Here is a 25,182-nt window from a genome sequence, read left to right on the forward strand (position 1 = left end):
GCTGAATTTCTTCCCCTGCCTTACTCAGCTGCCATTTTTCCACACACATTCCCTCCCCTTCCTTGCCTTACTCTGCCTCTGGCAGGTTCTTCTAAAAGATGATATCTAAAAAATGCTTCTTCTGTTGTGTTCTAACATAGTATCATATCTGTTGATATCACTGACTTAAATCCTAGGGGATGAGAAAAATGAGTTTTCATAGGGATTAGTGAGAAAGATCAGGTCATGACAAGGTGGTGGTGTTAGGGCATACACAAGACTATACAGCTGGGAACAGGGACAAGGTGGAAAAGGGAAGCCAGACCACTTCCTCTTAACAGAAATGTGAGGATTATTACAGTGATTCAGCAGTCTGTGGAAATGTATTTTCAAAATACAGAAAGAAGATTTATTATTACGTTAGGATTACCTGCATGTATAAAATTGGTTTGTGAAATCACTGTGAGAAGATAATTTTGTCTCAATTTGAGCCCTTTAGAGGAGGAATATTAGTAAATATCGTAATCTTCTCAACATTCTCCTTTCTTTTGTGGCCTCTGAGCAGGGCAAGTGAGACTATTATTCATTAACTGCTTTAGAATCACTTTTTTGTATCATTCAACTTCTAAATGACATGACAATTTTTATCTGAGTTTATTGCAGCATTAGAGTATGATTTTAAGTATTGTTTGTGCTAACAGTATGGTGAAGTATTCGGTATAAACATGGCAGACAGACTTTAGACTTTCCAGGAGCCTGTGCTGTCCCAGTGCCTTAAATAATAAAGTTACAGTGTTCATTCTGCCTGGCTGGTTTGTGTGCTGCTGTGGGAATCCATAAAATCAGAGGATTTTGGGAAAGCTGCAAAAGGCAGGCCTCAGAGACAGCAGAACTGCAATTAGAGCAAAGCAGTAGCCATAAGATTTGTCAGCAGAAAAATTATATAAGAAGTAGAAAAGTAAGGACAAATAGAACAATGGTCTGTCTATTAATGCTTGTCTAGAATAACTCCCTAAGCTACAGCAAAGTATATCTAGCAAGATATTAGGAAGTTCTAAGCTTAATAATGGAGCTCTATGCATTGTATCTTAAGGCTTACAAGCGGGTCTTTTATTCAAAATAAGCAAGCACTGTTTTAACCGAAGGTACATGTGCTTATAGTGGTTGGATAGAACTACTGTCAATATGCTTTTGCTTTGTGTTATTGGTCAAAAAACTTTTAAAGTAAGTTGTAACATTAAGTTGTCTGCTGTCTGGGATGTGAGCTGCTGGCAACTTCCCATTGTCATAACCATGTAATGAGACTGATGCTGGAAAATACAACAGCTCGAGATGCGTTCCTTAGCAGTCCCCTCCTGTTTGTGATTTGTGCATAGATCCCTGGCCAGTGATATGCCACCTTCCAGTGCTCCATGCAGGGTGGCTCTGGAGAAGTCAAATTTCAGCAGCTTCTGAAGAGAGTCAGTTTAGGGGCAGAGTGTTGTTGTATGTGGCAGGTCCCAAGGAAACTGGGTGGCCACATCAAAAAAGGGCTTTTCTGGTAGCCTTTGCCTGGCATCCACAGTGAAGGATATATGGTGCTACAAAAATGGCATTAGTGTTTAGGCAGCAGTTTAAATCTGCTGTTTACAGATGTAGGATGGTGACCCCACCTCTGTGTTCTTTCTCCATTAATTCTCTTGTCCCTCATCTGTGTTGCACAGATGGATGTGTAACAAGATTTGGTTTGTCTGTAGGAAAGAAGGAAACATCTAAAGTTAATCAGATGAAAACGTGCTGCTGGGATGAAGAATGTTGCTGCAGATTCATTGTAATCTGAGAGAAATAATGCAGTATCCATGCTTTTGGGAGAAAAGATCTAAAATACTGTAGGGGATGTTTTTGGCATAGAAAAAAAAATGTCTGAATTGCTACTTTATGAAATCTAGGGCTTTGTTTTATGTAAGGCAGATTTTTCAATTTTTGTGTGAGGTGTACCAATAGATCTGTGCTTTATTTATGATCACCAGAATTATAAATAGTTGCTGTTTGTGGAAAAATAACTTACACTTTCAAGTTAGACGTGTTTATTCTCTTAGGGCCTTTTGTTGACACATCTGCCATGGCTTACCCAAGGTTTAAATTAATTTCTGAGTGCTAATAGAAGGAATTTGATGCTGCTCATTACAGTATTGCGACTGTCCTGTTTAAGATCTTGTGTGCAGAAGAAAGCAAGTAGAAAATACGAATGAAAACCAAATTCCTATGCACTAAACAATATCTAAGTCAAAAGGAAAAATAAAATAATCAAGTTTATTCCCGACATGTTTGTATTTTCGTCTGTTTGCAGCAGTACAGATCTGCACAAAAATAGCCCCAGGATTATTTGGATACCCACTTCTCTGCAATGCAATGAATAGTAACTAAGATAGATGAAGAATGGTGAACTACTGGGCTTGATCTAGGTCTGCATTTTGAGCTCTCTTCCTTGTCTTAGAGGTAGTAGCACATCTGGTGCTTTCCTGTTTTGAAGCAAGACTTTAATCCCACATGATTTGGGATCAGTCTGATGGTGTTTCTGTTTTCTTCTCTAGATACTCTCTTCTGTGTGAAATACAAATTTGTTTAATTATAGGGATAGGGGGAAATGGAGATCAGGAATTTTATTAAGATGGGGATTATATTTTCTCACTATATTGATCAAGTATTTGATCAGATTTTATAATCTGGTGTTCTGGCAATTGTAGAGGTTAGATATTTCTAAATTCAAATTTCTCTTTTCTCACAATCATATAATTTTAGTCTTTGATAACAAGCAACTGCATTTTGGCATTTCAACCTCAGGACTTCATCTTTTCATAGAGTTCCAGACAGCTTATATCCAGCACCTAATTTTTTTAATGGGAAATGTGATTGTTCAGTGTGGGGAAGACTGGGGGTTTTTTGGTAAGAGTTCAGTAGTCATGAGGGAGGGGATTCTGCCCCTCTACTCTGCTCTGGTGAGACCCACCTGGAGTGCTACATCCAGGGCTATTTCTTCAGCATGGGAAAGGTGTGGACTTGTTGGAATGAGTCCAGAGGAGAGCCACAAAGAGAGATGGAAGATGTCTCCTATGAAGACAGGCTGAGAGAGCTGGGGTTGTTCAGTCTGGAGAATAAAAGGATCCTGGGAGACCTTATAGCACTTCCTGGTGCCCAAAGCAGGCCTACAAGAAACTTGGAAATAAACTTTTTGGCAGGGCTTGTGGTGATAGGGCAAGGGTTAGTCATTGTAAACTAAAAGAGGGTAATTTCAAACTAGATACAAAGAATAAGATTTTTTTTTTATGATGAGGGTGGTGAGGCAGTGGCACAGGTTGCCCAGAGAAGCTGTGGATGCCCCATCCCTGGAAGTGCTCAAGGCCAGGCTGGATGGGGCTCAGAGCAGCCTGGTCTAGTGGAAAATGTCCCTGCTCATGGCAGGGGGTTGTGACTAGATGAGCTTTAAGGTTCCTTCCAACCCAAACCATTCCATGACTGGTCTGAAGATTAGAGGCCTCTGAAACAAAGCAGGATGTGTGTGTTTCCCTTCTTCTGACATTTGAGCTGTACATCCCCCAGCTGTGCCTTTCAGCTGCAGTTCGAGAGAGTTGGTTGCATGCTGTAGCTTTTAAGGTACATTGTCATGGAGTTATTTTGTTGAGACTTACGATTTGCATGCATCCATCTGCGCAGATTTTTTTTTTTCTACAAAGAATCTTTAAAATTATTGTCCTTAAAAAAAAATTCCAACATTTTGGGACATCCTATTATAGCAGTTTACCCTGCTCCTAAGTTAGTCCAGGAAAGTGTTCCAATTTACTTGTTTGCTTCAATATTTCTCTGTTTTATTATGAGTACACACAGAACTTTGGTGACCCTTGATCTCTAAATTTCCTGATTTCACTGTTTGTATAGTGGTTTTGTTTTAATGTAATCTAATTGAAGCAAATAATACCAAAGGTTTAGTAGCTCATTATAACAAATGATTGGCTACTTAAATATATTTTGAAGTTTTCTGTCTTGTAACACTGCTTTTGTTTTGATTTCAGAATGCTCTCTTTAGTTGTATTAACAGAAATGAAAGTAAGTATATAATGAATAGTTTATTTTGTTTTTCTTTTGTATTATTCATTTTTTCCCTAAACTACAAGAGATTATGTAGGTGAACATTTACACAAGCATGTGAATTTCAGACCCATATAAGCAAAAGCCACAAGTAAATTGTCTTACTCAAGTAATAAAGGGATTTGGCTATTTGTATAATTAATATCTGTTTTTAATTTGTGTATCTGTATTTATCTTTTCTGTCATCTTTTTCTCCCACTTGTTCATTTGATGTTCGCTAAGTAGCAAAATTAAATGCATTGTTGAAATGTTGAAGAACCATGCGTTTTGTTGCCTGATATCTGTTTATATAAAATGAAATCAGTGTCTCAGAATTAATTCCAGTAGAAGCTGTTGTCAAGGACTACTATACGTATTTAACAAAATAGCAAAAATGGGTGAATCACCAGTACCATCTGTCTGGGTTTGTTGAATTATACTACTGTCATATTTGTTTGTTATTAGTAGCATTTCTCTGATAATTCAATTATTGGACATGTCTGGTTACCTAAAATAAGAACAAAACAGCTGAAAATGGGATTCAGCTGGCTTGCTCATGTCTTGAGCTTGAGTTCAAGGCAGCTTTAATACTGACTTTTTTCTCCTGCCAGACAAACAAATGTAGTTTGGCTAGTTACAGATATTTCCAGTCATTCTGTAGACAAAGATTTTTCAATAGAGCATAGAATTTGTTCTTTTTTTTTCCTTTCATTTCCTTGAGCATCCTTGTGTGTCAAACTTGCTCATCTCTTCATTTCCCTGCATAGGAACCCATAGATTTTCTGTTGTTTGTCTGTTTGCCTCCCCAGTGGGGTCAGTCTGTTGCAGTTACGCAGGTCACCACACGAACTGCCGGGAATATTGCCAAGCAATTTTTCGGACAGACTCCTCTCCTGGTCCGTCCCAAATTAAAGCAGTTGAAAATTACTGTGCATCTATCAGCCCTCAGCTTATACACTGCGTGAATAACTACACACAGTCGTATCCAATGAGAAACCCTACAGACAGTAAGTACAAGGAAATCCTTCTTTACTGAAAGAAAGTTATAGAAGATACTGAAAATGTACTTCTTGTACATTTTATATAAAATGCGTTATTGTAGAAGTCTATTGTATGAATTGTTTTACTATCATTGTATGAATTTATATGATGATAACTTTTGGGTTTAGGTGCAATCATTATATGAATTTATATTATGATAATTTTTGGTGAGGTGCATTAATAATTTTTATTTACTTTTCATTTTTACATATTGTCTTTGGGGTTTTTTTTCAGAGTTGATTCTATTTAGGAGAAGCAATGTTATTTGAGATTTTTTGGAGGAGGAGAAGGTACCTTACAGCACTTTTATTTCTCAGGGCTGTTATGTTGTCCATCTTTAATGTTGTTTTGTGCTTGACTGTTAACTATTTTGTCAACAGGTTTGTATTGCTGTGATAGAGCAGAAGACTATGCGTGTCAGACTGCTTGTAAAAGAATTCTAATGTCAATGAAAACAGAGCTTGAAATTGTTGATGGACTTATAGAGGGCTGTAAAACCATGCCTCTCCCTCAGGACCCACTTTGGCAATGTTTTCTTGAGAGTTCAAGATCTGTTCACCCCGGAGTCACTGTGCACCCCCCACCTTCAACTGGCCTCGATGGAGCTAAGCTCCATTGCTGTTCTAAAGCAAATACTTCCACATGTAGGTCAGTATCTCTCTAACCTCATTTCCAATTGTGAAAGTGCTTAGGAGTTTGTCTTGTTTCTGGCCTTTGCCTGAATCTTGCTGTGTACATCAAATAGGAAGTTCTGGAATTCTTAGAAAAAATGAAGGTTCAGGTTACCAGATGGTAATCTGTTGAGTAATGTATTCTGTCCAATACTTTGTATCTCAAAACATACTGTTTTATAAGAGGAATCAACCTTTTCTTACATTTGGCACTAGCTTATTATAGCAGACACAGTAAGTTAATGAAACTTGTACCATACTTGTGGTCATAATAGCCAACATTGCAGCCTCCGGTTAAGAGGTCTTAATGAGATGCTAAAGAGAGACAAAAGGACAATCAGCTCCACAAACTCTCAAGTGCCTGCTTGCTTCATGTTAAAACCTTGGCAGTATTCCTTTCTAGATGCTCTTCTGGTTTTTGTCGGTGAAAAATAACTTAGGTAATTTAGTAATTAAATAAGGGAACTAACTATTCTGACATTTAGAAAAACAAAGGTTTTCAGCAAATTGTTGCATGCTTGCAAATTATTGAGGCATTTCTAGTCTAGAGTGGTTTTATGTCCACTTTAAAAATAGATGGTGATTGCATTTTAAATGCATCAGTGTGTCTGAATAAGCGGCAAACATTTTTGAGCTGTTACTTCCTTTTATATCAAAGTTTCCAGTAACAACATCTCATGAATGCAGCAGGATCTTTAACAGGTTTAGTAGTAGAGGCCTGAAGTTACATTATTTCTTAGAACATTGTAGTATAGGATAGTTAATAAAGTATCTTTTAGTTCCTTGCTTTGACAATGAGTTATAAAATGGATCTTTCTATCAAATTTTCGATAGGCATGAGATCTAATAATACAGTGAAGTTCCGTATCTTGGGATGGAAACTTTTTTAGTTTGTAGGACATTGCCATGAACAATGAGAGCTGGGTATTGCTGAGACCAGGAAACATCTCAAATGAAAGCAGCAAACAGTATCCTTGTTTCAAACATCAGGGCAAAAGAAGGAATGTATTTTGCTTGACAGTCATTTCTGTAGGAGGAGAAAGTGTGATTTGAAGCTGAAGGATGGAATTAGAAGTTGTTTATTGTGATGTTAACTTGGATTTATTACCAAAGTAAAATCAGCAGGGTTAGTTTTCATCTCAAAGTTGTAAGTTCAGGTTTCAAGTTGTTACTTTTTTTTTTTGATGTTGCAGTTCTATATCCTGAAGTCTTTCAGTCTTACTAGCTTAAAGATGTGCTGACATGCTTGAGCAAAATGGGTTACTTGCTTTGAGCTCTACATTTGGGTGCCCTTGGAGACTTTGTGGGCTCTAGCACAATCCTTTGCGGTGAGCAGAGGCAGAGTGATGGGGCAAAGAAGTGATGGGCTATATCTGAATGGATGTTGTTCTTTTAATTTTATTTTCTTCATCTCTATTTGTTTTTTGTTTTCAGAGAGCTCTGCACTAAACTTTATAGCACGAGCTGGGGCAATTCACAGAGCTGGCAAGAATTTGATCGCTTTTGTGAGTATAATGCAGTTGAAGTTTCCATGTTGACCTGTTTAGCAGATGTACGAGAACCTTGTCAGCTGGGCTGTAGAAATCTTACTTACTGCACTAATTTTAATAACAGGTAGGAGAGAGACACTGAATGTTTTATAAAGGAATTCCTATGCTTTGATTTCAAAAATAAAATGAAATGTTTTTAAGACTTATTTTGAGATTATATGTAGCTTTCTTTCTGCAAATATGGTTTTAGTTTATTTGAAAATAAATAGTTTTTCTTTAGAATGAACTTTTGGAAATGTATTTAGTAACACCTGTAACAAAACTTACAAGAATAAAAGTTAACCCGTGAACTTGTAAAATGTCACAGTGTATTACCTCTGTGTATTCCTCTGCCTTACTGCATAGACAAGTAAGTCATGGTTACTGGAATGTTGTGTATTATAAATAAGCTTAAAGTGTTTGTTAAATTTATATGTTACTCATTTTCCAAAATTCCTTTTTTTGCAGAGATGTTTCTGTGGCTTTGTACTCTGTAGGACAGAATTATTTAGAAGTGGTGTCTGAAAGTAATTGCCAGGTTACAGTTAGAGTTAAAAAAAAACCCCTAAATTTTCTTAGCTATTAGAGATCTCTGACTTTTTTTTTGTTGTTGTTAATAGTGTGTAGTGATGTGAGTGTTCATAGGAGAATCCTAAGCCTGGCTAAATATAAATCATAAATCAACTTGCATTAGTGATTCACCAAGAAACATTTACAGAGATATTTGGGCTAAGATATTTGCTCTTAGGTCAACTTCAGGTGAGAAATATTAAAGTGATATTTGATCTAAGAGATAGAGGTGAGAAGGGAGTTTTAGCCTTGAGTCTTAGACCTTGTCTTCCTTAAAGACAGATTTCAAATTTATTCTGATCTTGCTTAACTGTGGGAGGGATTAATTGCTTGTATACCACAAAAAGCAAGCCATATGAAGGATGTAGAGTTCTTATGGTGGAAAGGGAAAATGTGTGATTTTTTTTTTCTTTTATACATGCTATATCTTACCTTCTCCTTTTAAGACCAACAGAACTATTTAGAAGCTGCAATACTCAGTCAGACCAGGGAGCCATGAATGACATGAAGCTATGGGAAAAAGGGAGTATTAAGATGCCTTTCATAAATATTCCTGTGCTTGATATTAAAAAATGCCAACCAGAAATGTGGAAGGCAATTGCCTGCTCCCTGCAGATTAAACCTTGTCACAGCAAATCTAGAGGAAGTATTATCTGCAAGTAAGTACCATGGGGAAAACAAAAACCATTTTAGAGGTTTTACTAAGGATTTTAATGAAAACTAAAAAGCTGTAGGACTGTGTTTGCTATGTTAGGAGAACATGGCAAGGTAAACGTGGACAGAATATAAAATTGCATGGTTGCCATTGCTTGAATCTCCATCACTGTAAATTAAGATATTTGCCTGTTTATGAGATGGATGTATATGCTTGCCTTCTAAAGTGAAAGAAAAAACAGATATATTGAAGGTTTTTTTTGCTTTCCATGGGGTCTTAAACGTTTCCTCTTTTTTGATTTTGGGATCTACTGATGACTTTCAGCTGACAGAAAGATCTGAAAGAAAAAAAGTTGTTTTTTGTTTTAATAAATTTTGAAAGTAGGTGATTGAGTAGAAAAAAGAGCAGTTAATAGTGCAGGTAGTGAGGTAGAGTTCAACCCATATTAGAAATTAGTAAATAAAGGAAGTGCTTGGTCTTGGAAGATACATGCATATGATGCCATAGAAAATGAAGATCACTAAGCCCAAAGTCAAAAAGGAGTAGTACAAGCAGTAGTTTCTGTCTTTGTGTCACAGATTTGTTCCTTCCTTCTATGTAAAATGTTGCATATACATATATATATATAAACACTCTGCTGTGAGGCATATTGGGAAAGTTGTGGATTCAGGGAAGGGAATAACATAGAAAGAAATCTTCTTCATATAAGCCTTTTTTTCTTCAAGTAGTCTTCATGAAGTTCTGTCTGTTTATTTATCTGTAGATCAGATTGTGTGGAAATATTGAAGAAGTGTGGAGATCATAATAAATTCCCTGAAGGCCACTCAGCTGAGAGTATTTGTGAGCTCTTATCTCCAACTGATGACTTGGAGAACTGTATACCCTTGGATACTTACCTGAGTAAGTACTAACATACCTATGCAGCAAAATTAGAAACCAGGATACTTTGAAAGCTTGTCATTACTTTCAATAATCTTCATTATTTATTTTAAAGAAAATTGTATTGAATTTGAGGCATTTTATTTAGTGTATTAGAGAAAATTCGAATTTTCAAATTGCCATAGTTCATTGCTCCTATTCCTTCTTGTATTGGGCATATGTGACAAGAAAATTGTTGGGCAGACAAGATAAAGGAAATATATTTTGCATGTGGAGGTTCATCTGGGTCATTATTTCCAGGAATGAGGATTAAACCATTGAAATAACTTAACTATCTGGTCATATCATGCTTCTACATCTATAGTTAAAGTAAATAAAATTCACAGAATTGTCAAAAATATAATTTTACTGGATGTACAAAATGCCATGCTTTGCTGAAGAAACATAAAGCTCATTTAAATCAGTGTAGATGATGTGTATTCTATTTTCAGGCCCAAGTTCTTTAGGTAACATTGTGGAAGATGTCACACATCCATGTAATCCAAATCCATGTGTAGCTAATCAGCTGTGTGAAGTAAATAGAAAAGGTTGTCAATCTGGAGAGCTGTGTCTTCCATATTTGTGTGTGCCAGGTAAGGTTTTTTAGGCTTCCCTTTACTGAATTTTTGTAGGTAAAGGTGTTATTGAAGTATTGTTGAAGGCTTTGAAGTGCACTGCTGTGCCATGGTTCAACCCACCTGGCACCTGAGTACCACACGCCGCTCGCTCACTCCCCCTCCAGCCTGGGCAGGAACAGTTTAGTCACTGAAATAAAGTTAATAACAATAATTGTGATGGTGCTGATGATGAAAAGGGACATAACAAAAAGAGAGGAATACAACCCACAGGAACCAAGAGGTGCACAGTGCCACAGCTCCCCTCCCACTGACCCAGCACCCAGCCCTTCCCACCAAAGATGTCTGGATATGCAGCTGATGACGTTTCTGCTTCTGCTCCGCTCAGTGACGCTTTTAATGTGGTTGCAGCTCACCAGAAAGACACTTATGGTTATTTGGGAACTGATGGTTTAGAACACTGGTGTTGTCTAACCTCAGCACCATGTGTAAAATGTGAGCTGCCTGGGGAGAGAGCCTCATGCAGAATAAGTTTCAAGTTTTCATAACCCTGACTTTGAAATGGTAGGGTTGGGTGGTGTCAGTAACAAAGATCAAACCTACAAAAAGTGTGAGACTCTGCAATGTCCAACTTCTACAACCTCTTCATCGTCCTGCCCTAGGCACTGGTAGTGCTTGCCACAGTTTTCCCCTTTCCTTTATAGCAGCAGGTGTATTTCAGTGACATGAGGGGTCAGCTGTGGTTCTTGAAGCAGAGCAGAAAGCGTGCCTTTGGTGACCACTTGAACATGTGTGTGACTGAGCAAGTGAGAGCAACACTGATTTTTACACTGAATTGTGTGGAGCAGCCTCCTTTCTAGAGGAGGTGATGGAGACATTGCCATAGCTGTCTCACATCAGTTCCCTGAGCCTCTTTCCTCCAGCAGTTCTGTGGCTGATCAGCAGTTTCCCCAGTGGTTCCTAATTAAAAAGGAAAGCTGGATTTTGCTTCACTCATATATCTGCTCTACTTGAGCTGTTTTAAAAGTGAGGATAGACTTCAGCTCATTATTTGTGTGAGCCTAGGGCCATTGTTTTGGTTATGCTTTTATGACCCTTACAAATATGTTTGTTTTCCTGGAAAGCTGAGCCTTATTACTGTAGAGGTTGTATTGTCTTCACTTGCTGCAAAAGTCATTCAAAGTCATCTGAAAACAAGCTCTGAATACAGAGCTTTCAAAGAGACAATTTGCCTCCTCTGAAGGTAGGAAAGTGACTTTTATGTTTTAATTCAGTCTTTTTATTGACTGAAAGTTTCAGGGAGTTTGTTGCCGTTCAGCCTTTGTAGGGTTATTTCAATCTATTTATTTTATTATTTTTCCTTGCAATTTTTAAAATATTTTTTTCTTTTCTTTTCCTGTCTTTCTTTTTTAAATCTACTTTTCCTGCTTTTTCTCCCTTTCTCCCCTCCTCACATGTCTTGTAAAATCTTTCAGTGTTCACTTAAGAGCTACAAGTAGAGAAGAAAGGCACAATAAAATATGTGAGAGAAGGCAAATGACTGGGCTTTGCTTGTGAGACCCTTTAATTCAAATTCTGTATTGGAGAGGGTGAAGCATGTGTAGTATTTGTCACATAACATGTTTCATACTACTACAGAACTGGAAAATTAAAACACATGAGAATTACTGTAATTTCAAGTCTGTTTCTCAAAAGTAACATGGTACTTCACAACTTTGTCTCAAGCAACTATCTTCTATTTTTGCTGCTTGTTGCCTTGAGGAAACGGGTGAATGTAAGGGCAAGACTGCTCAAAAACTCCTTATGTTTTTTGCAAGTCAGTGTAGTAATTCATTTCATAGTGGCACTTGCCCACGTTTACCATTTATGAGCTAAAACTTTTCCTTGCATGCAGGCTGCAAACTGGGAGAGGCCTCGGATTTTATTGTCCGACAAGGTACGCTTATCCAAGTTCCATCCTCAGCTGGTGATGTTGGCTGCTACAAGATTTGTACCTGTGGACACAGTGGCTTGCTGGAGAACTGTATGGAAATGCGTTGTGTTGACCTCCAGAAATCATGCATTGTTGGAGGACAAAGAAAAAGTAAGTAACAGAGCAGTGATGCATCCAGCACCTGCTCCTTACCTAAGGAATTTTGAGCTACTTGAGAAGACACAGAGGATCTGAGTTCAGAGTTTATCAGAAAATACAGAAGCTGATAATTGCATGTCTGTATTTCATACTGGATTAAGTCTTACATATGCTGCTGGAGGGTTCCTTTGTTGAAATCAGTACTGAGCTGTGCCTGTCTCAATCACAGTCCTGTGTGAAGGGTGTTCTCAGTGCACCATTTCTTTTTAGCATGGGATGGTTTCTTTACTAGCTCCAAATGATTGGTGAGGGGTTGTTCTGGATTTGTTGGGGGCTTTTTTCTTCCTTCCAGTGGCTTGTGGTATCTGGACCCATGAATTCCCAAGGTTTGTGTTTCCACTCCAGTGGTTGGCACAAAGACCTCTTTCCCTACTTGCTGATTCATTCACCTTAAGGTTTGTTAGTACTCATGCACATACTCAGAGTAGGAAGCACACATCTTAAAAGTGTAAAAATAGGATTGGATAAAAATACAGGATAGGTTGTGGTGATCAAGTGTAGGGTTCAGTGAGAAGGACATACTGTCCAGATACCTGCCTACATTGAACCACTCCCTTTTCCCCTCTTCCTTTTGCTCTCCCACACATCTTCCTGCTTGATTCATCTTAATTCATCTCCTTCATCATCTTGATTCATCTCCTTTTCCTTTTCTTTGGCTCTTCCGCTAAACAGCCCCTAATAAGTTTTGCACAATCTCTATATAACAATTATAGTTTAAGATATCTATCCATGGGGCTAATATATGCCTAATAATAAACGTGTAAGCAAATACATGATGATGATGAAGATGTATTGAACACTGTGGTTTTTAAAGTCTTCCTCACCATGGCAGCTCCCTGTTTAGAGTTTAAATTGGCATGGGTAACAAGGATTTATTGGGTTCTACCCTAATCTAACTGTCAAAGGAGTTCAAGGAGATGTGACAGGTGATGCTTCTTAGAAGATTATATTGATTTATTTTCAGATTTACTCTTTGCTTGAGAACTTTAAATGGGTATTTTTGTCACGCAAACTGGCATTATAATCTTGGGAAAAGAAAACAAAAAAAAGAGCTTCTACTAAGGTAGGGGAAAACTTAAGAAAGGTCTTGAACATAAAGTGGAGTCTATTCTGAGCTGTGACCTGTCTGAATTTGGTGTCTTTGAATCAGCAAGCAAGAGAGATTCTGCTAGTGAACAGTTACATATCTCAGCACTGCACATTGTTTAGTGTCTGTAAATCAGCCCTTTTAAAATACTGTCAGACTGTTGTCCAACCAGAGCTAAAGCAAGGTAAAAATATCTCATGAGTCCAAAATAACTGAGGTTTCTTTTTTACCATTATATGAGTTATTTTCACACTAAGTAAAACTTAAGATGCAAGGCACTTGCTGTAGTTACATTTGTCACAAACATAATTTTCAGATTGGGAACCAAACCCTAAATCATGAAAGAACAGGAAATTGGGATATAATTTTCATCACTCAGGAAAGTCTGCCTGCAGTATTCCAGGGAATGGAATGGGGGATTTTGGAATCTGGTTTTTTTGTTGTTGTTTGTCCAAAGAAGATAAAAGGCAGCTAAACGCACTTAAAACTTTTCTTTTGGGTTTTGGGTTTTTTTTTTTCAGGGTCGGTACTATTCATTCATGGAAGCAGAACAATGAAAACATATTAACAATATATTTGATGGGCAGTTGTAGAAAATATCTTGTGAAAGTGGATACTTTTAAGATACAGTTCTTAACAAATGCAGTTTTTAAATTACGACTGTAACTTTTTATGGACCATTCTATCCAAGGGAACTTGCAGTTTTTCAGATTATTTGTGAGAATAATCACAAAGATGTTGGATGCCCTATTTGTATTTTATGGTTGCACAGTGTACAGCTCTCACTTGTTCTGGGAACCATAATATGAGTAGCTGTAGGTATTCAGTAAGTGCTGTCCATTTAAAAACAAACAAACTACCACAACCGCAAAACCAGACACCTTCCTCTTTTGCCAGAGTGAGTTATGAAGTGTTTGTGATGACTAAGACTCTAGGTATTATGTAATAAATAATTAAAAATTACTAGGTTCCAAATTTGTTAGATGATGCATTGAAAGCAAAGAATGAAAAGTTTATGGTCACCATGTAAATATTTTGCAGTAACTACATTTCATTGGTTTATATGTCAGTTGTAAAAAGCCAAGGTTTAGATATAACATCTGAACTATATTTTTTAAAACCATTCTCTATAAAGAAAATAACTCTGAATGTTTTGAATGATGCTGGGGTTTTCTGTGTTGTGAGTTGACTCCAGCCAATTAAATGATTACTGATGAGGACAGGTTGCTGTGTGCACTCTTTGACAGCGAAAGACAATAGCCCTGCACAGTTTTCAGGTGGATCCTAAGTCTAGTACTCAAACAAATCACCTGAGATCCTGTATTTGGCATTACCTTCTAAGCTTTTCTTCCCTGCTGGCAATTCTTTGCTCCTTTGAGTAGTATTGTGGTGTAAAGAGAGCTTTTTGTGCTACAGAGGCTTTCTCTCCCACCCGCTCTTGTTCTCATTTGTCTCTGAGCACCTCTTCTGAATTGCTCCAGTGCTGAGGGGTTTCCTTGTGTCTGTGTAATATTTTCTTAAAAATTCTAATTCTCAATCTCAACCCTTTGAAAAGAGATGAGAGGGAATTACATTATTCTGTAAGGTAATTACTATTATGTTTTCCTGAAGAGCTGTGTATTTGTTGGTAGTCTTTGATAACCAGCTTGGTTATGGATAGATCAGAGTCTGTCATCAACATGACTTGATTTGATACAAAACACACATCACAGTGAAGGGCAGTCATATGGGCAGTTCAGAAAACCAAACTGGAGTTGCTAAATTGAAGAAAAATCCCCTAAGTTTGCAGTTTGATTCTTAGATTCAGGTGTTAAGATGTTACTGACTTATAAAATTCCAATTCAATGAAGGCTGGAATGAAGCATTGGCACTTTTACCTCTTGTGCTTTATGTGTGAGACTAAAAGTTTAGGAGGTATATGTAAATTTCATTTAGAAGAATGTGTCTTTACAAAAGCTTTACCTTTAAGAAAACATGAAACTTGCTAGCCAGAATTTATTATTCTTAAAAAAAAAAAAAAAAAAAAACACAAACAGAAAACCTAATTTATACAGGCTTTGAAAGGACTAAGTGCTTGCTTCTGTGGTTAACTAATTAAAAATATACTGAAAAGGGAAATTACAGAAACAGTTAATGAGAATGTAATATCTATGTAGTGCATATGAATATGTAGTCTTCAAGTGTATTTGCATTAATTGTATGTATTTATTTAATTTATTTGAAGGCCATGGAACGTCCTTTAATATAGATTGCAATGTCTGTTCCTGTTTTGCTGGAAACTTGATTTGTTCCACACGTCAGTGTCTAACTGAGCACAGCTCGGAGGATGAACGTCGGAAGTTTACAGGTAACTTTCCAAACCATGAAAATTCCAAGTTGAGTATTTTTAGAGCAGGAATTGTCAACTAAATTCTTTCTGCAGTATTAATGGAAAGCACCCGATTACTTGTTATTACTATGTTTTTTTAACTATTTTTTTTTCTCACGTCTAACCTGCACTGCAGGAAAAAAAATCAATACTGAGACATAAAACCTCAAGTAATACCTAAAAATAAGTAGAGACAGAGTGCACTAGGATGAGAGATAAGGAGTTTAGGGGAAAAATTAAGAAAGCTGAGTAGAATGAGCAAAGGAGCAGGACACAAACTTCCCTTCCTGCTGCTTGTGATCCAGCATTGCTAAATGACAGGTGGGAGAAAGGGGCTGAAGGCAGAGATGCCTCAGTGATTCCTTTTGTATCTTGTGTCATGGAAAATGAGTGTGCACCCAGTTCCTGTTCTGTGTTGCTCCTGCAGGTCTGCCCTGTAACTGTGTGGACCAGTTTGTCCCAGTCTGTGGCCAGAACGGGCGCACGTATCCCAGCGCATGCATAGCTCGCTGTGTTGGGCTCCAGGACAACCAGTTTGAGTTTGGATCGTGTATTTCCAAGGATCCTTGCAACCCAAACCCTTGTAATAAAAATCAAAGGTAAAAGCAGAATGTTTTTCAGTTTTTGTTTGGCTTCATCCACTCATAAAGCAGATTTATGTGTTCTTTGAATGTGTTGCATATTGTAACATTCTATTTTGGGCATAGTCCAATAAAAATAACTGTTTGAAGTAGCTGCTTTTTATTTATCATAGTTTGTAATATTGGACTGTAGTAACTGCCAGTGCTTGGTTCCAGCTTTGTAGTGCTATGCCAATTAAATTCATTATGCAGATCTCAGTTGAGCAATAAAGGAGACTTCACATACATTTTCAAAAGTGGGAGAATCAGATTTTGTCAAAATGGCAATAACTGCCATTTTACTACTTTGTTTCACACCTTCTTTTACTAGTTTAAAAGAAGACCCACATCTGAATTCAAGACTTGGAGTCAGTCTTGCTTATTCAGTCAGTAATCTGTGCTTTTTGTCTCTAAAATAGGAAAATATCAATCACCCTTTTTTTCTTAAACTGAAATCTTGTGAAAACTATATCTGTACAATCTCTGGTTTTTCAATATCAAGAAAAGCAAAATCTGCATAGACAAATATATTAAAACAAAAATATGCTTTGTACTAGTGTCAGGCAAAAAAAAATCTGACCTTTCTTACAGAGATCAAAGCCTGTGGCTCACAATATTGGTCTCTGTCTTCAATTTTCCCAGTGTTGTGCAATATTGCAGTCTCCTTTGAATTAGTGTATTTTTCTATTTTGAAAGAAAGCCATCAAAATAAGTTGTGTAATATTGTGCTTTCATGAAAGCTGATTGTAGCAATTTTAGGTTTTTTTCCTTTTTCTGCACTTAAAATGGCATGATGCAGAAAAATACTGAGAAAACACTGTAGTTTTGTAGCTGTTACAGCCATAATGGCATTCAAAATTGGAATTTCAAATCTGCGTTGTGGATAAACATTTTTTACCTTTTATGTTTGAAATTTGTAGAGTACACAGAGGCTTTCCATTTTTTCAAAATACCATTATGCTTAGTACCTCAATTTGTAGTTTCAGTAAAGGACTGTACACAATACATTTTTATGGGTCAGTTTGATAATGTAGCTCAAACTGAACATGCTTATCTGAAGATGCCCCTGATGCACTTGAAATGTGTTTAGGATCTTACATTACACTTGTGAAGTGTTTAAATCTCAGAATTTCCAAGCCTTCCCTAATATCAAAGGCGTGTCTGTAATGCATGGGAGTGCAGCATGCAGAGAGAATAAGGACATGTTTTGCATTATCCAGTGGTGGTAGCACTGCTGTGATTAATGGAGGGAGGGAGTTGTCCAGAGAGCCATGAGAGCTTTCATCAGCCTGCTCAGCAGGCTGCATTGGCTGGCATTCCTCTAGCAGAGGGATGCCTTGCTGGGCCTATGCCAAATGCTTTGCATCTAAGATCATGGAAGGTACATGTTTAATACAAAGGGGAAAGAAATTGTGCTGGTTTTCTGTCTGTACTTGTCTGTGAAGGCTGCAGAGGAATGGATGCCAAGAAGATGTAAATATGAGATTTTTCTGTTTGTTTGCAGTCATCCTCTAGGTGGGATGCTATACAATATCCCAGACCTCCAAAGCTAGAATCCAATTAGATAGTTGTAATTGAAACCATATAATCTTGTAGGTCTTGTTAGACCTCTGCAATACAATTTTTTTCTTCTTGCTGTTTCCGTGTTTTCTCTAGCCTAGCTGTTCTCAAATATTCATTTACAAAATGAAGTATGGGAGTAGGTAAGAAGTTTATCCAAGCCTTTGTCAATAATCCACTGAAAAATACTTGGTAAAAGATAAATGTTAGTGGAAACTGCAGTTGTGTTGACATATATCGAGTAAACGTGTGAAACTCTTCCAGTTTTGTGATGAGACCTGGAAAGGGCTATTCAGAGTGTTCTATCGCTTGTATTTCCTGCAGCTCTGCTGAACCACAGGTAGTTCTAAAGCACTGGAGAAAATTTCACTGAAAATATTTTCCCTCAATTTTTGAGAATTAAAAACAAAATAATCCCATGACATGACATGAAATTATTATGACTTTCTGCAGGTGCATACCAAAGAAACAAGTGTGCTTGACCAGTTTTGAGAAGTTTGAATGCAGCCAGCATGAATGTGTGCCAAGGCAGTTAAATTGTGACCAGACACGGGATCCTGTTTGTGACACAGACAATGTGGAATACACTAACTTGTGTACTTTGTACCAAAAAGGAAAAACTTTGGCATACCGAGGACCATGCCAGGTAGGAAGTGGTTCTGGCAATAAGTATCAAATCTTCTTTGTTCCTTGGTGTTCAACTTAACAATTTTTATTTTTATTTTTTTAGATATTGTTTGCTTGTTGGGTCTTTTTTAAGTATTCTTTTTGGGGTTTATAGCTAATAAAAAGTAGTAATCTAAAGTTATTTTTAACTAGTATAAAAATAATCTCACAGTCTTCAGAATTTTGTCAAGTGTTTCTCTGCTTTAGTTAACAGTTGTCTCAAAGCCAATCAAAAGCTCTACTTATGCTTTCTTGGGGGTAATACTCTTGATATTTATATCTTCCTATATATACTATTAAAGCTTGCACGCTAAGATGTGTTTGCAGTAATTAGTGCAGGTCCTTGGTCACTTAAATGCTAATTCTTACCAATTTTAACTCATTGAAATATAAAATAATGCCCAGTCATACAAAGTCTTTAGCTTTTTGTATGATTGTGCCCCATGTTTACCAAGTTCATTGCTCAGGATCTATTTACATACTAGGCAGTCTGTAATAAATTTCTAGTTAGTCTGCATTGGATTAGTCTTCATATTAATCCTTGAGAAGAATTAAAATTAGGTTTAGTTTTTGCATCCCACCACTCTCTACGGTGGTGTTAGACAAGGTGGTTCTGTCACCTTACAATAACAAATACACAGATATAAGTAATATAGGTAAATAAGTGATATATAAAAATATACAAGAATGTGTTAGAAACACATGTGCATGCACACTAAATTTTAAGCACACAAAGCCGCACTAAGATGAACTAATAAATTACTAATGAGTTGTTTAATTATTAGTAGAATAATTTAAGTTATAGTGAAATTATAATTATTTGAATTTATTTCATAGGTTAATTTAAATATGGTCATTTTATTTAAGCATTGCACAGAACAAAAGTTTTTAGTTTCTGAAATATGTTTTATTGTGCATTTCTCAGATTGTCACCTTTTTGAAGTATTTACCTTTTCATTTATAGCCCATTCATAAACTGGCAGGTTATTTCCTCTGGATTTCCTACCTTTCCAAAGGTTTGACATTGTTAGCAGTGAGTTCCCATTAACTTTGCCTTTTCTGGCGTTGAAACAACTCGGCAGTTTGTGCGGCAGGGCCGAGCCGTGGCTGCAGGCGCTGCCGTGTGTTCCAGCCCTTCTGCAGGTCACCGGAGCCCGTGTGCGGGCACAACGGGGACACCTACGGCAGCGTCTGTGCCGCCTTCGCCGACCGCGTGGCCGTGGACTACCAGGGACACTGCCAGGCCGTGGGCGTGCTCTCCGACCGCAGCTCCCACTCCGAGTGCGCCTTCGTCAGATGCCCCCAGCTCTCTGCCACCGCCTGCAAACCCGTCCTGGCGCCAGGTGGGCTGGTCACTGCAGACAGGGTTCTCCAGCTCTCCAGGGCGGTGCTTGGAATAAAACAGGCTTTAGCATGTTGTATGAACGGAAAGCATAAAGCGATGGCTCTGCTTAGGGCTAGAACCAGCCAGTGTCAGGACTCAGATAAGAAAAACTGAATTGGAAGGACCTTGGCTTTGGGGGGTTCCTCCTTCGGTCTCTTAGAGACTGGCAGCTGGGATGAGTTTGGGAGAAACAAATGAGCTCTGTGGTGTCCAGGGTAGGATGCATCTAGGAATCTGGTGAGTAATTTTTCGGAAGTGGCACACAGATACCACATTGGAATGCTGAGCTGTCATCAGCATCGGGTTCCCAGAAGGGCAAAGATGGTATCTAGTTAGTTAGGAGACAGAGTAAAATACCGTATGTATTCACAGTACTGTGGAAGACAGCAGGAGTAGTTTTGCAATGTGCTGGTTTGAACCAGTTTTTTATTGTTTCCACAAGTGCTTCCTTTATGAAACAACAACTAATCACAGGTAATACACAGAGCAAGAAAAGCTCTGTTCTTAAAATGAAAGTTTTATTTATTTTTCGCCTTTCTTGCCCCCTTTGAAAAAGGTCTTTGTGCTTTTTAATCACATTTAGTACTGTAAATTTCACTCTGTGAATGTGAACTACATATAAGTTGGTGAGTGGATTTAATACACAGCCATGAATAGAAAGTTGAAATATTATTCCTTTGGTTTCTGACATGATGAGGAAAATCAGTAGGAGAAATATAACATCTGTCAGAAAAGCACTTTTTCTCCCTTGTTATCTAAAGGTTTTACTCTCCAATATGGTGTAATTGCAGAAATTAATGCTTGCAATGTGCATAAAGCTTCTGTCATGTCCTAGCTATATCATCAGCTCTTGAAATCCATCATTTCTGTAGGTGATATGCATGCATCCATACAAAATCTTGTGGTACTCACAGTGCCTCCAGTTTTTAGGTTACAATAATGAAGGATCTTAAAAAGAGTGAAAGTTCATGTTGCTTCATGCTGATAGTAGTAAAAGTGTGTGGAAAGGTGACAGATTTTTCATTATAAATGTTTTCAATATTAAAATAATATTAGAAATGTGCAATTCTGCTGTCAAATTGAAACATTTATTTTGCTTTGGTAATTTTGCTATTTTCATGCTTAGTTAATATTCAAATTTTGACTCTTGCTTACTTAAAAGTGAAAAGACTACTTGTTTATATTACTGAGATTTCTTTAATTCACATAGGAGCCTGCTGTCCACTATGTGCTGGAATGCTGAGAATCTTATATGACAAAGACAAGCTGGATAATTTTGCAAGGGTAAACAGTTCAATCATGCCTAATGTTAAATGGTATATGAAAAGTCAAGTTACAGTGCACTTCCTTCTGAAAGGTTAACATGTTATAAAAAGCCATTATTTTTTAGTTGTTATTTGTGGTTGTTGGGGTTTTTTTTCCTTGTACTGCTTATACTTTCCTTTATTTCTTTATCTGAGTCATAAATTTAATTACAATGCAAAGCAAAACAGAATTAGAGTAGACACAAACAAGCAGACTCAGGTTTGCAGTTTGTAATACTGCAGTTTGCAATTTTTGACTTGTAATAATGCAGAAAAATTATATGGGAACAGCATCTATGATTCTACTGCTTTCCTGTCAGAGATTTTGTGTTTGTAGGTGCTGTGTATGTGTATTGACCAATTTTGCTGAATAACAGTGTCTGTTGTGTCATGACAGCATCCTGGAGTGTCAGTTGTCATCTCTAATGGTATGAGGGACACAGTGGCTACTGCAGCTTCTCAGTTCATACATTACAGCATGTGACTGTGAATTTTTAGTTTCTGATAGAAGAAGCCTTTCTACTTGAAGAAATGTATTGGTCTTATTCAAGTAGTTGGTGATATCTACTCTCACCTACTAAGCACCCTAATACTTGGATTGTAATGTCTTCCTCTTTTAGTTCAGACAGCTGGTTCATGTGAGAAAAAACTGCTTCAAATACTACAGAGTTCTATAAATCTAGGGCTGCTCTGCCTCTTGTTTTCTAGTGTGGGAGCACAAACCACTGTAACAGATAACCAGTTACATTATTTTGAGGTATGTGATACACAGACACACTAACCATGAAGATGGACAACACATATCAAAATCACTCAATATAAGAAGTAAATCTTTTCCCTTTCTTTCTTTCTTTCTTTCTTTCTTTCTTTCTTTCTTTCTTTCTTTCTTTCTTTCTTTCTTTCTTTCTTTCTTTCTTTCTTTCTTTCTTTCTTTCTTTCTTTCTTTCTTTCTTTCTTTCTTTCTTTCTTTCTTTCTTTCTTTCTTTCTTTCTTTCTTTCTTTCTTTCTTTCTTTCTTTCTTTCTTTCTTTCTTTCTTTCTTTCTTTCTTTCTTTTCCTTCCTTCCTTCCTTCCTTCCTTCCTTCCTTCCTTCCTTCCTTCCTTCCTTCCTTCCCTTTTTTCTTCTTTTTTTTTTATTTTTAATTTTTTTACATTTTTGGAGCGGTTGGTTTTCAGGTTTTTTTAGAATCAGTGAATCATTTCTTAGAATGATGTTTTAGAAGCATTAAATCCTTTAGATCTTTTGCTAGCATTTAGAGTAGAGTTTGGAACTGAGTAGTTTAATGGCTGAAACACATTTTCTGGCATGACATAATGTTATAAAACTGAGGAGGAGAATTTTCCATAATACCACTTCATCCACAGAGTTCTTTGTTTTCCTCCAGGTAACAAATAAAAAGCCAATAACGGTACTTGACATACTTGAAAAAATCCGCCTGCATGTGTCAGTGCCACAGTGTGATGTGTTTGGATACTTAAGCATAGAATCTGAAATTGTGATTCTCATCATTCCTGTGGATCAGAACCCCAAACCATTGCAGGTAGATGATGTTGTTATTTTATTTACCCAGCATTAATTTGCTTCACTTCTGTAGGTGTACGATGGTGCTTGTTTCCCAGGCAGATATGTTGTGTGTAATTTGATTGCTCATGCCCTGTTATGTCCAACTCAGCTCCAACTTCTGCCTCCTTCTCTAGCAGAAATAGCCTAAAATGTTACCATGACTTAGGAAAGGAAGTCTTGCCAGCCTGGTCAGCTCTCACTCCATCTGCAGCAGGTGCTGTCAGATTCCTGGGGGAAGGAGGACTCCAAAATCAGAGGCCACCACTGCTTACCTCATTGGTAGCACCCATTGCTGAGCTAGACACTCCTCAACTTTCAAAGCTTTGGACCTCCAGATATTAAGCTTGTCAAATTTAAACCTCACCAGAGGCAGTTTCCTATGCTTTTAAAGAGACTTATTACTAAATTCCTTTCTAGGGTGCAGTAGAAAATGAAGTGGAAAAAATTAATTTCCTAACAGAAATTCATTAATATCATCATGTCACTGGGGGAATGGAAACCTGCAGTTTCCCAGGTTCTGTTACTTCCATTCTTTTCTCCCTTTCTCATAAACAAAATCAGTTATCTCTCATTTGGAAGAAAAATCCAAGGAAGGAGAAAATCTGGATTTTTCCACCATTGCAGACTTCAATCAAGGAAGTAAGTTGGTCAATCAGGAAGGAAGTCCTCAGTTTTAGAGGCACTTTCTTTAGTGATAATCCACTGGGCTTTTTTGCATCAACATTCAAAACATGTCAACCCACACTAACTTGTATATAGCTTCCTTCCTTTTGCTTTTCTACTGCTCAGGGCTTCCACAGCCGTTTTCACAGTACCGAAGTCTATGATGAGACCTCTGATCTGTTTTCTGAGTACTCCCCAGAATTATGTAAATCTTACGTGCTGATGGGAATATTTTTGCATTGGCATTTTACATGGTAAGAAGAGAAGTAATAACTTTTTTTTTCCCCTCTAGATTGAAGCCTGCAATAAGGAGGCAGAAAAGATCGAGTCTCTGATCAATTCGGACAGCCCAACATTAGCATCACACGTGCCACTGTCAGCTCTAATTGCATCTCAAGTACAAGTTTCATTTAGCATTTCTTCTGCTTCTGCTCAAGTGGTGCCTGCTCTGCACTCCCTGTTCATAAGCCTTCTATTCACCTTGGCATCAGCATTGAGATACTGCTTGTAACTGCTTGGGAAATATGCACCAGAACTGGGGCATTTGTATTGTGAAGGACTTTTGGAGTTGTTGATCACTGAACCAGAAAACAAAAAACGTGCAAGATTTGATGAACTTACACTTTTCAATGAAGGACTAAAAGTATTTGAATAATGTGAAAAGATTATTCTCTTACTCATAACTAGTCAGATGACTGTTTCAGCACAATTAGATTGTTTTCCATGGATCTTGGAAACAACATAAATATGCTCTGGAAGGTTCTGACATTATGGATTTATGATTTTGAGGAGAAGGGATCTTATAGGGTTTTTTCAGCCATGAACTAAACAGTGTTTTGAGTTTACTGAAGAATGCTAATTTTATATTATTCAGATGCATATCAGTGACAAAGAAAGAATGCACCTATTTTAAACATCATTTTTGGAAGAAACAGATTGCTGCTACCTAATTACCCTACCAAAAATTTAAGAGTTTATTCTCATGTAAATATGCTTTCATATATTATTATGAAGAAAACTAACTAGCCCTGGGCCTATTTCAGTAGACATCTTTCCTTGGACTAGTGAAGACTTGCAGGACTTTGGGCTCACTGCCTGTAAAATGACAATCAAGCTCTATGCTAGTACCTGACTTCAGTGAAGAGATTTGTTCTTCTTATAGTTTTGTACATTTCAGAATCTCATATTGGATGCAAAATATAAAGAATCCCAGTATCTATATTTAAGTGCCATTTAAACTATGGCAGTATTTGCATGTTATCTAATGAAATTTATACTTTAAATGTTTATACAAACAGTATGTTTTATTACTTATTGTATTTTATGCACCTGACTTTACTCTACATGAAGTATTTTATATCAGTATTATGATAGCCAAGTTTTGAAGTATATAGAGAAAAACTTATTTTTGCCAAAATTATGAACTTTGAAAGAAAGCACTGAAAACTTTTCAAACATGTATGTTGTAGCATGTTTGTAGCAATTATTTTCTGCTAAATCTTTTAAATGCAAAAGCATTAAAGCTTTTTATTTTAATAAACACTTGTGTCTTGTGTCCTTGTGTAGAATGCATGTAATTTTATGGATTCAGCAAGACTGCAGAGATTTCCTTTTCTCTCTCAAAATAAGCACTTAAAACTAACTGCACTTACATACATGCATGACTCACACAGAAAATGTTCCCAAATAGATGTCAAGAGGGTCTCAAGGATGAAGGTGTTCTTGCCAAATACCTTGAGGAAGACTTATGCAAATAATCATTCAAGCCTTGAAACAAAAAACTTCAGTATCTTG

General features: G+C 37.1%; 1 protein-coding gene across 3 annotated transcripts in view; it reads left to right on the plus strand.

The window, feature by feature from the left end:
• RECK (reversion inducing cysteine rich protein with kazal motifs) overlaps positions 1-24,928 on the plus strand; it is a 46,023-nt gene extending 21,095 nt beyond the window's left edge. For all 3 annotated transcript variants that reach the window (XM_066557765.1, XM_066557745.1, XM_066557756.1), the window contains 15 exons: positions 4,029-4,062; positions 4,893-5,090; positions 5,505-5,772; positions 7,230-7,409; positions 8,341-8,553; positions 9,313-9,449; positions 9,920-10,060; positions 11,937-12,125; positions 15,485-15,607; positions 16,056-16,227; positions 18,262-18,454; positions 19,607-19,817; positions 21,069-21,142; positions 22,547-22,702; positions 23,681-24,928. In XM_066557765.1, the coding sequence (XP_066413862.1) occupies positions 4,029-4,062; positions 4,893-5,090; positions 5,505-5,772; positions 7,230-7,409; positions 8,341-8,553; positions 9,313-9,449; positions 9,920-10,060; positions 11,937-12,125; positions 15,485-15,607; positions 16,056-16,227; positions 18,262-18,454; positions 19,607-19,817; positions 21,069-21,142; positions 22,547-22,702; positions 23,681-23,899 (2,508 nt within the window). In that variant the 3' untranslated portion in view covers positions 23,900-24,928. The remainder of the gene's footprint in view (positions 1-4,028; positions 4,063-4,892; positions 5,091-5,504; positions 5,773-7,229; positions 7,410-8,340; positions 8,554-9,312; positions 9,450-9,919; positions 10,061-11,936; positions 12,126-15,484; positions 15,608-16,055; positions 16,228-18,261; positions 18,455-19,606; positions 19,818-21,068; positions 21,143-22,546; positions 22,703-23,680) is intronic.
• The last annotated feature ends 254 nt before the right edge of the window (positions 24,929-25,182 follow it).

This window comes from Molothrus aeneus, chromosome 1 (assembly GCF_037042795.1).
Source record: "Molothrus aeneus isolate 106 chromosome 1, BPBGC_Maene_1.0, whole genome shotgun sequence".
NCBI lineage: Eukaryota > Metazoa > Chordata > Aves > Passeriformes > Icteridae > Molothrus > Molothrus aeneus.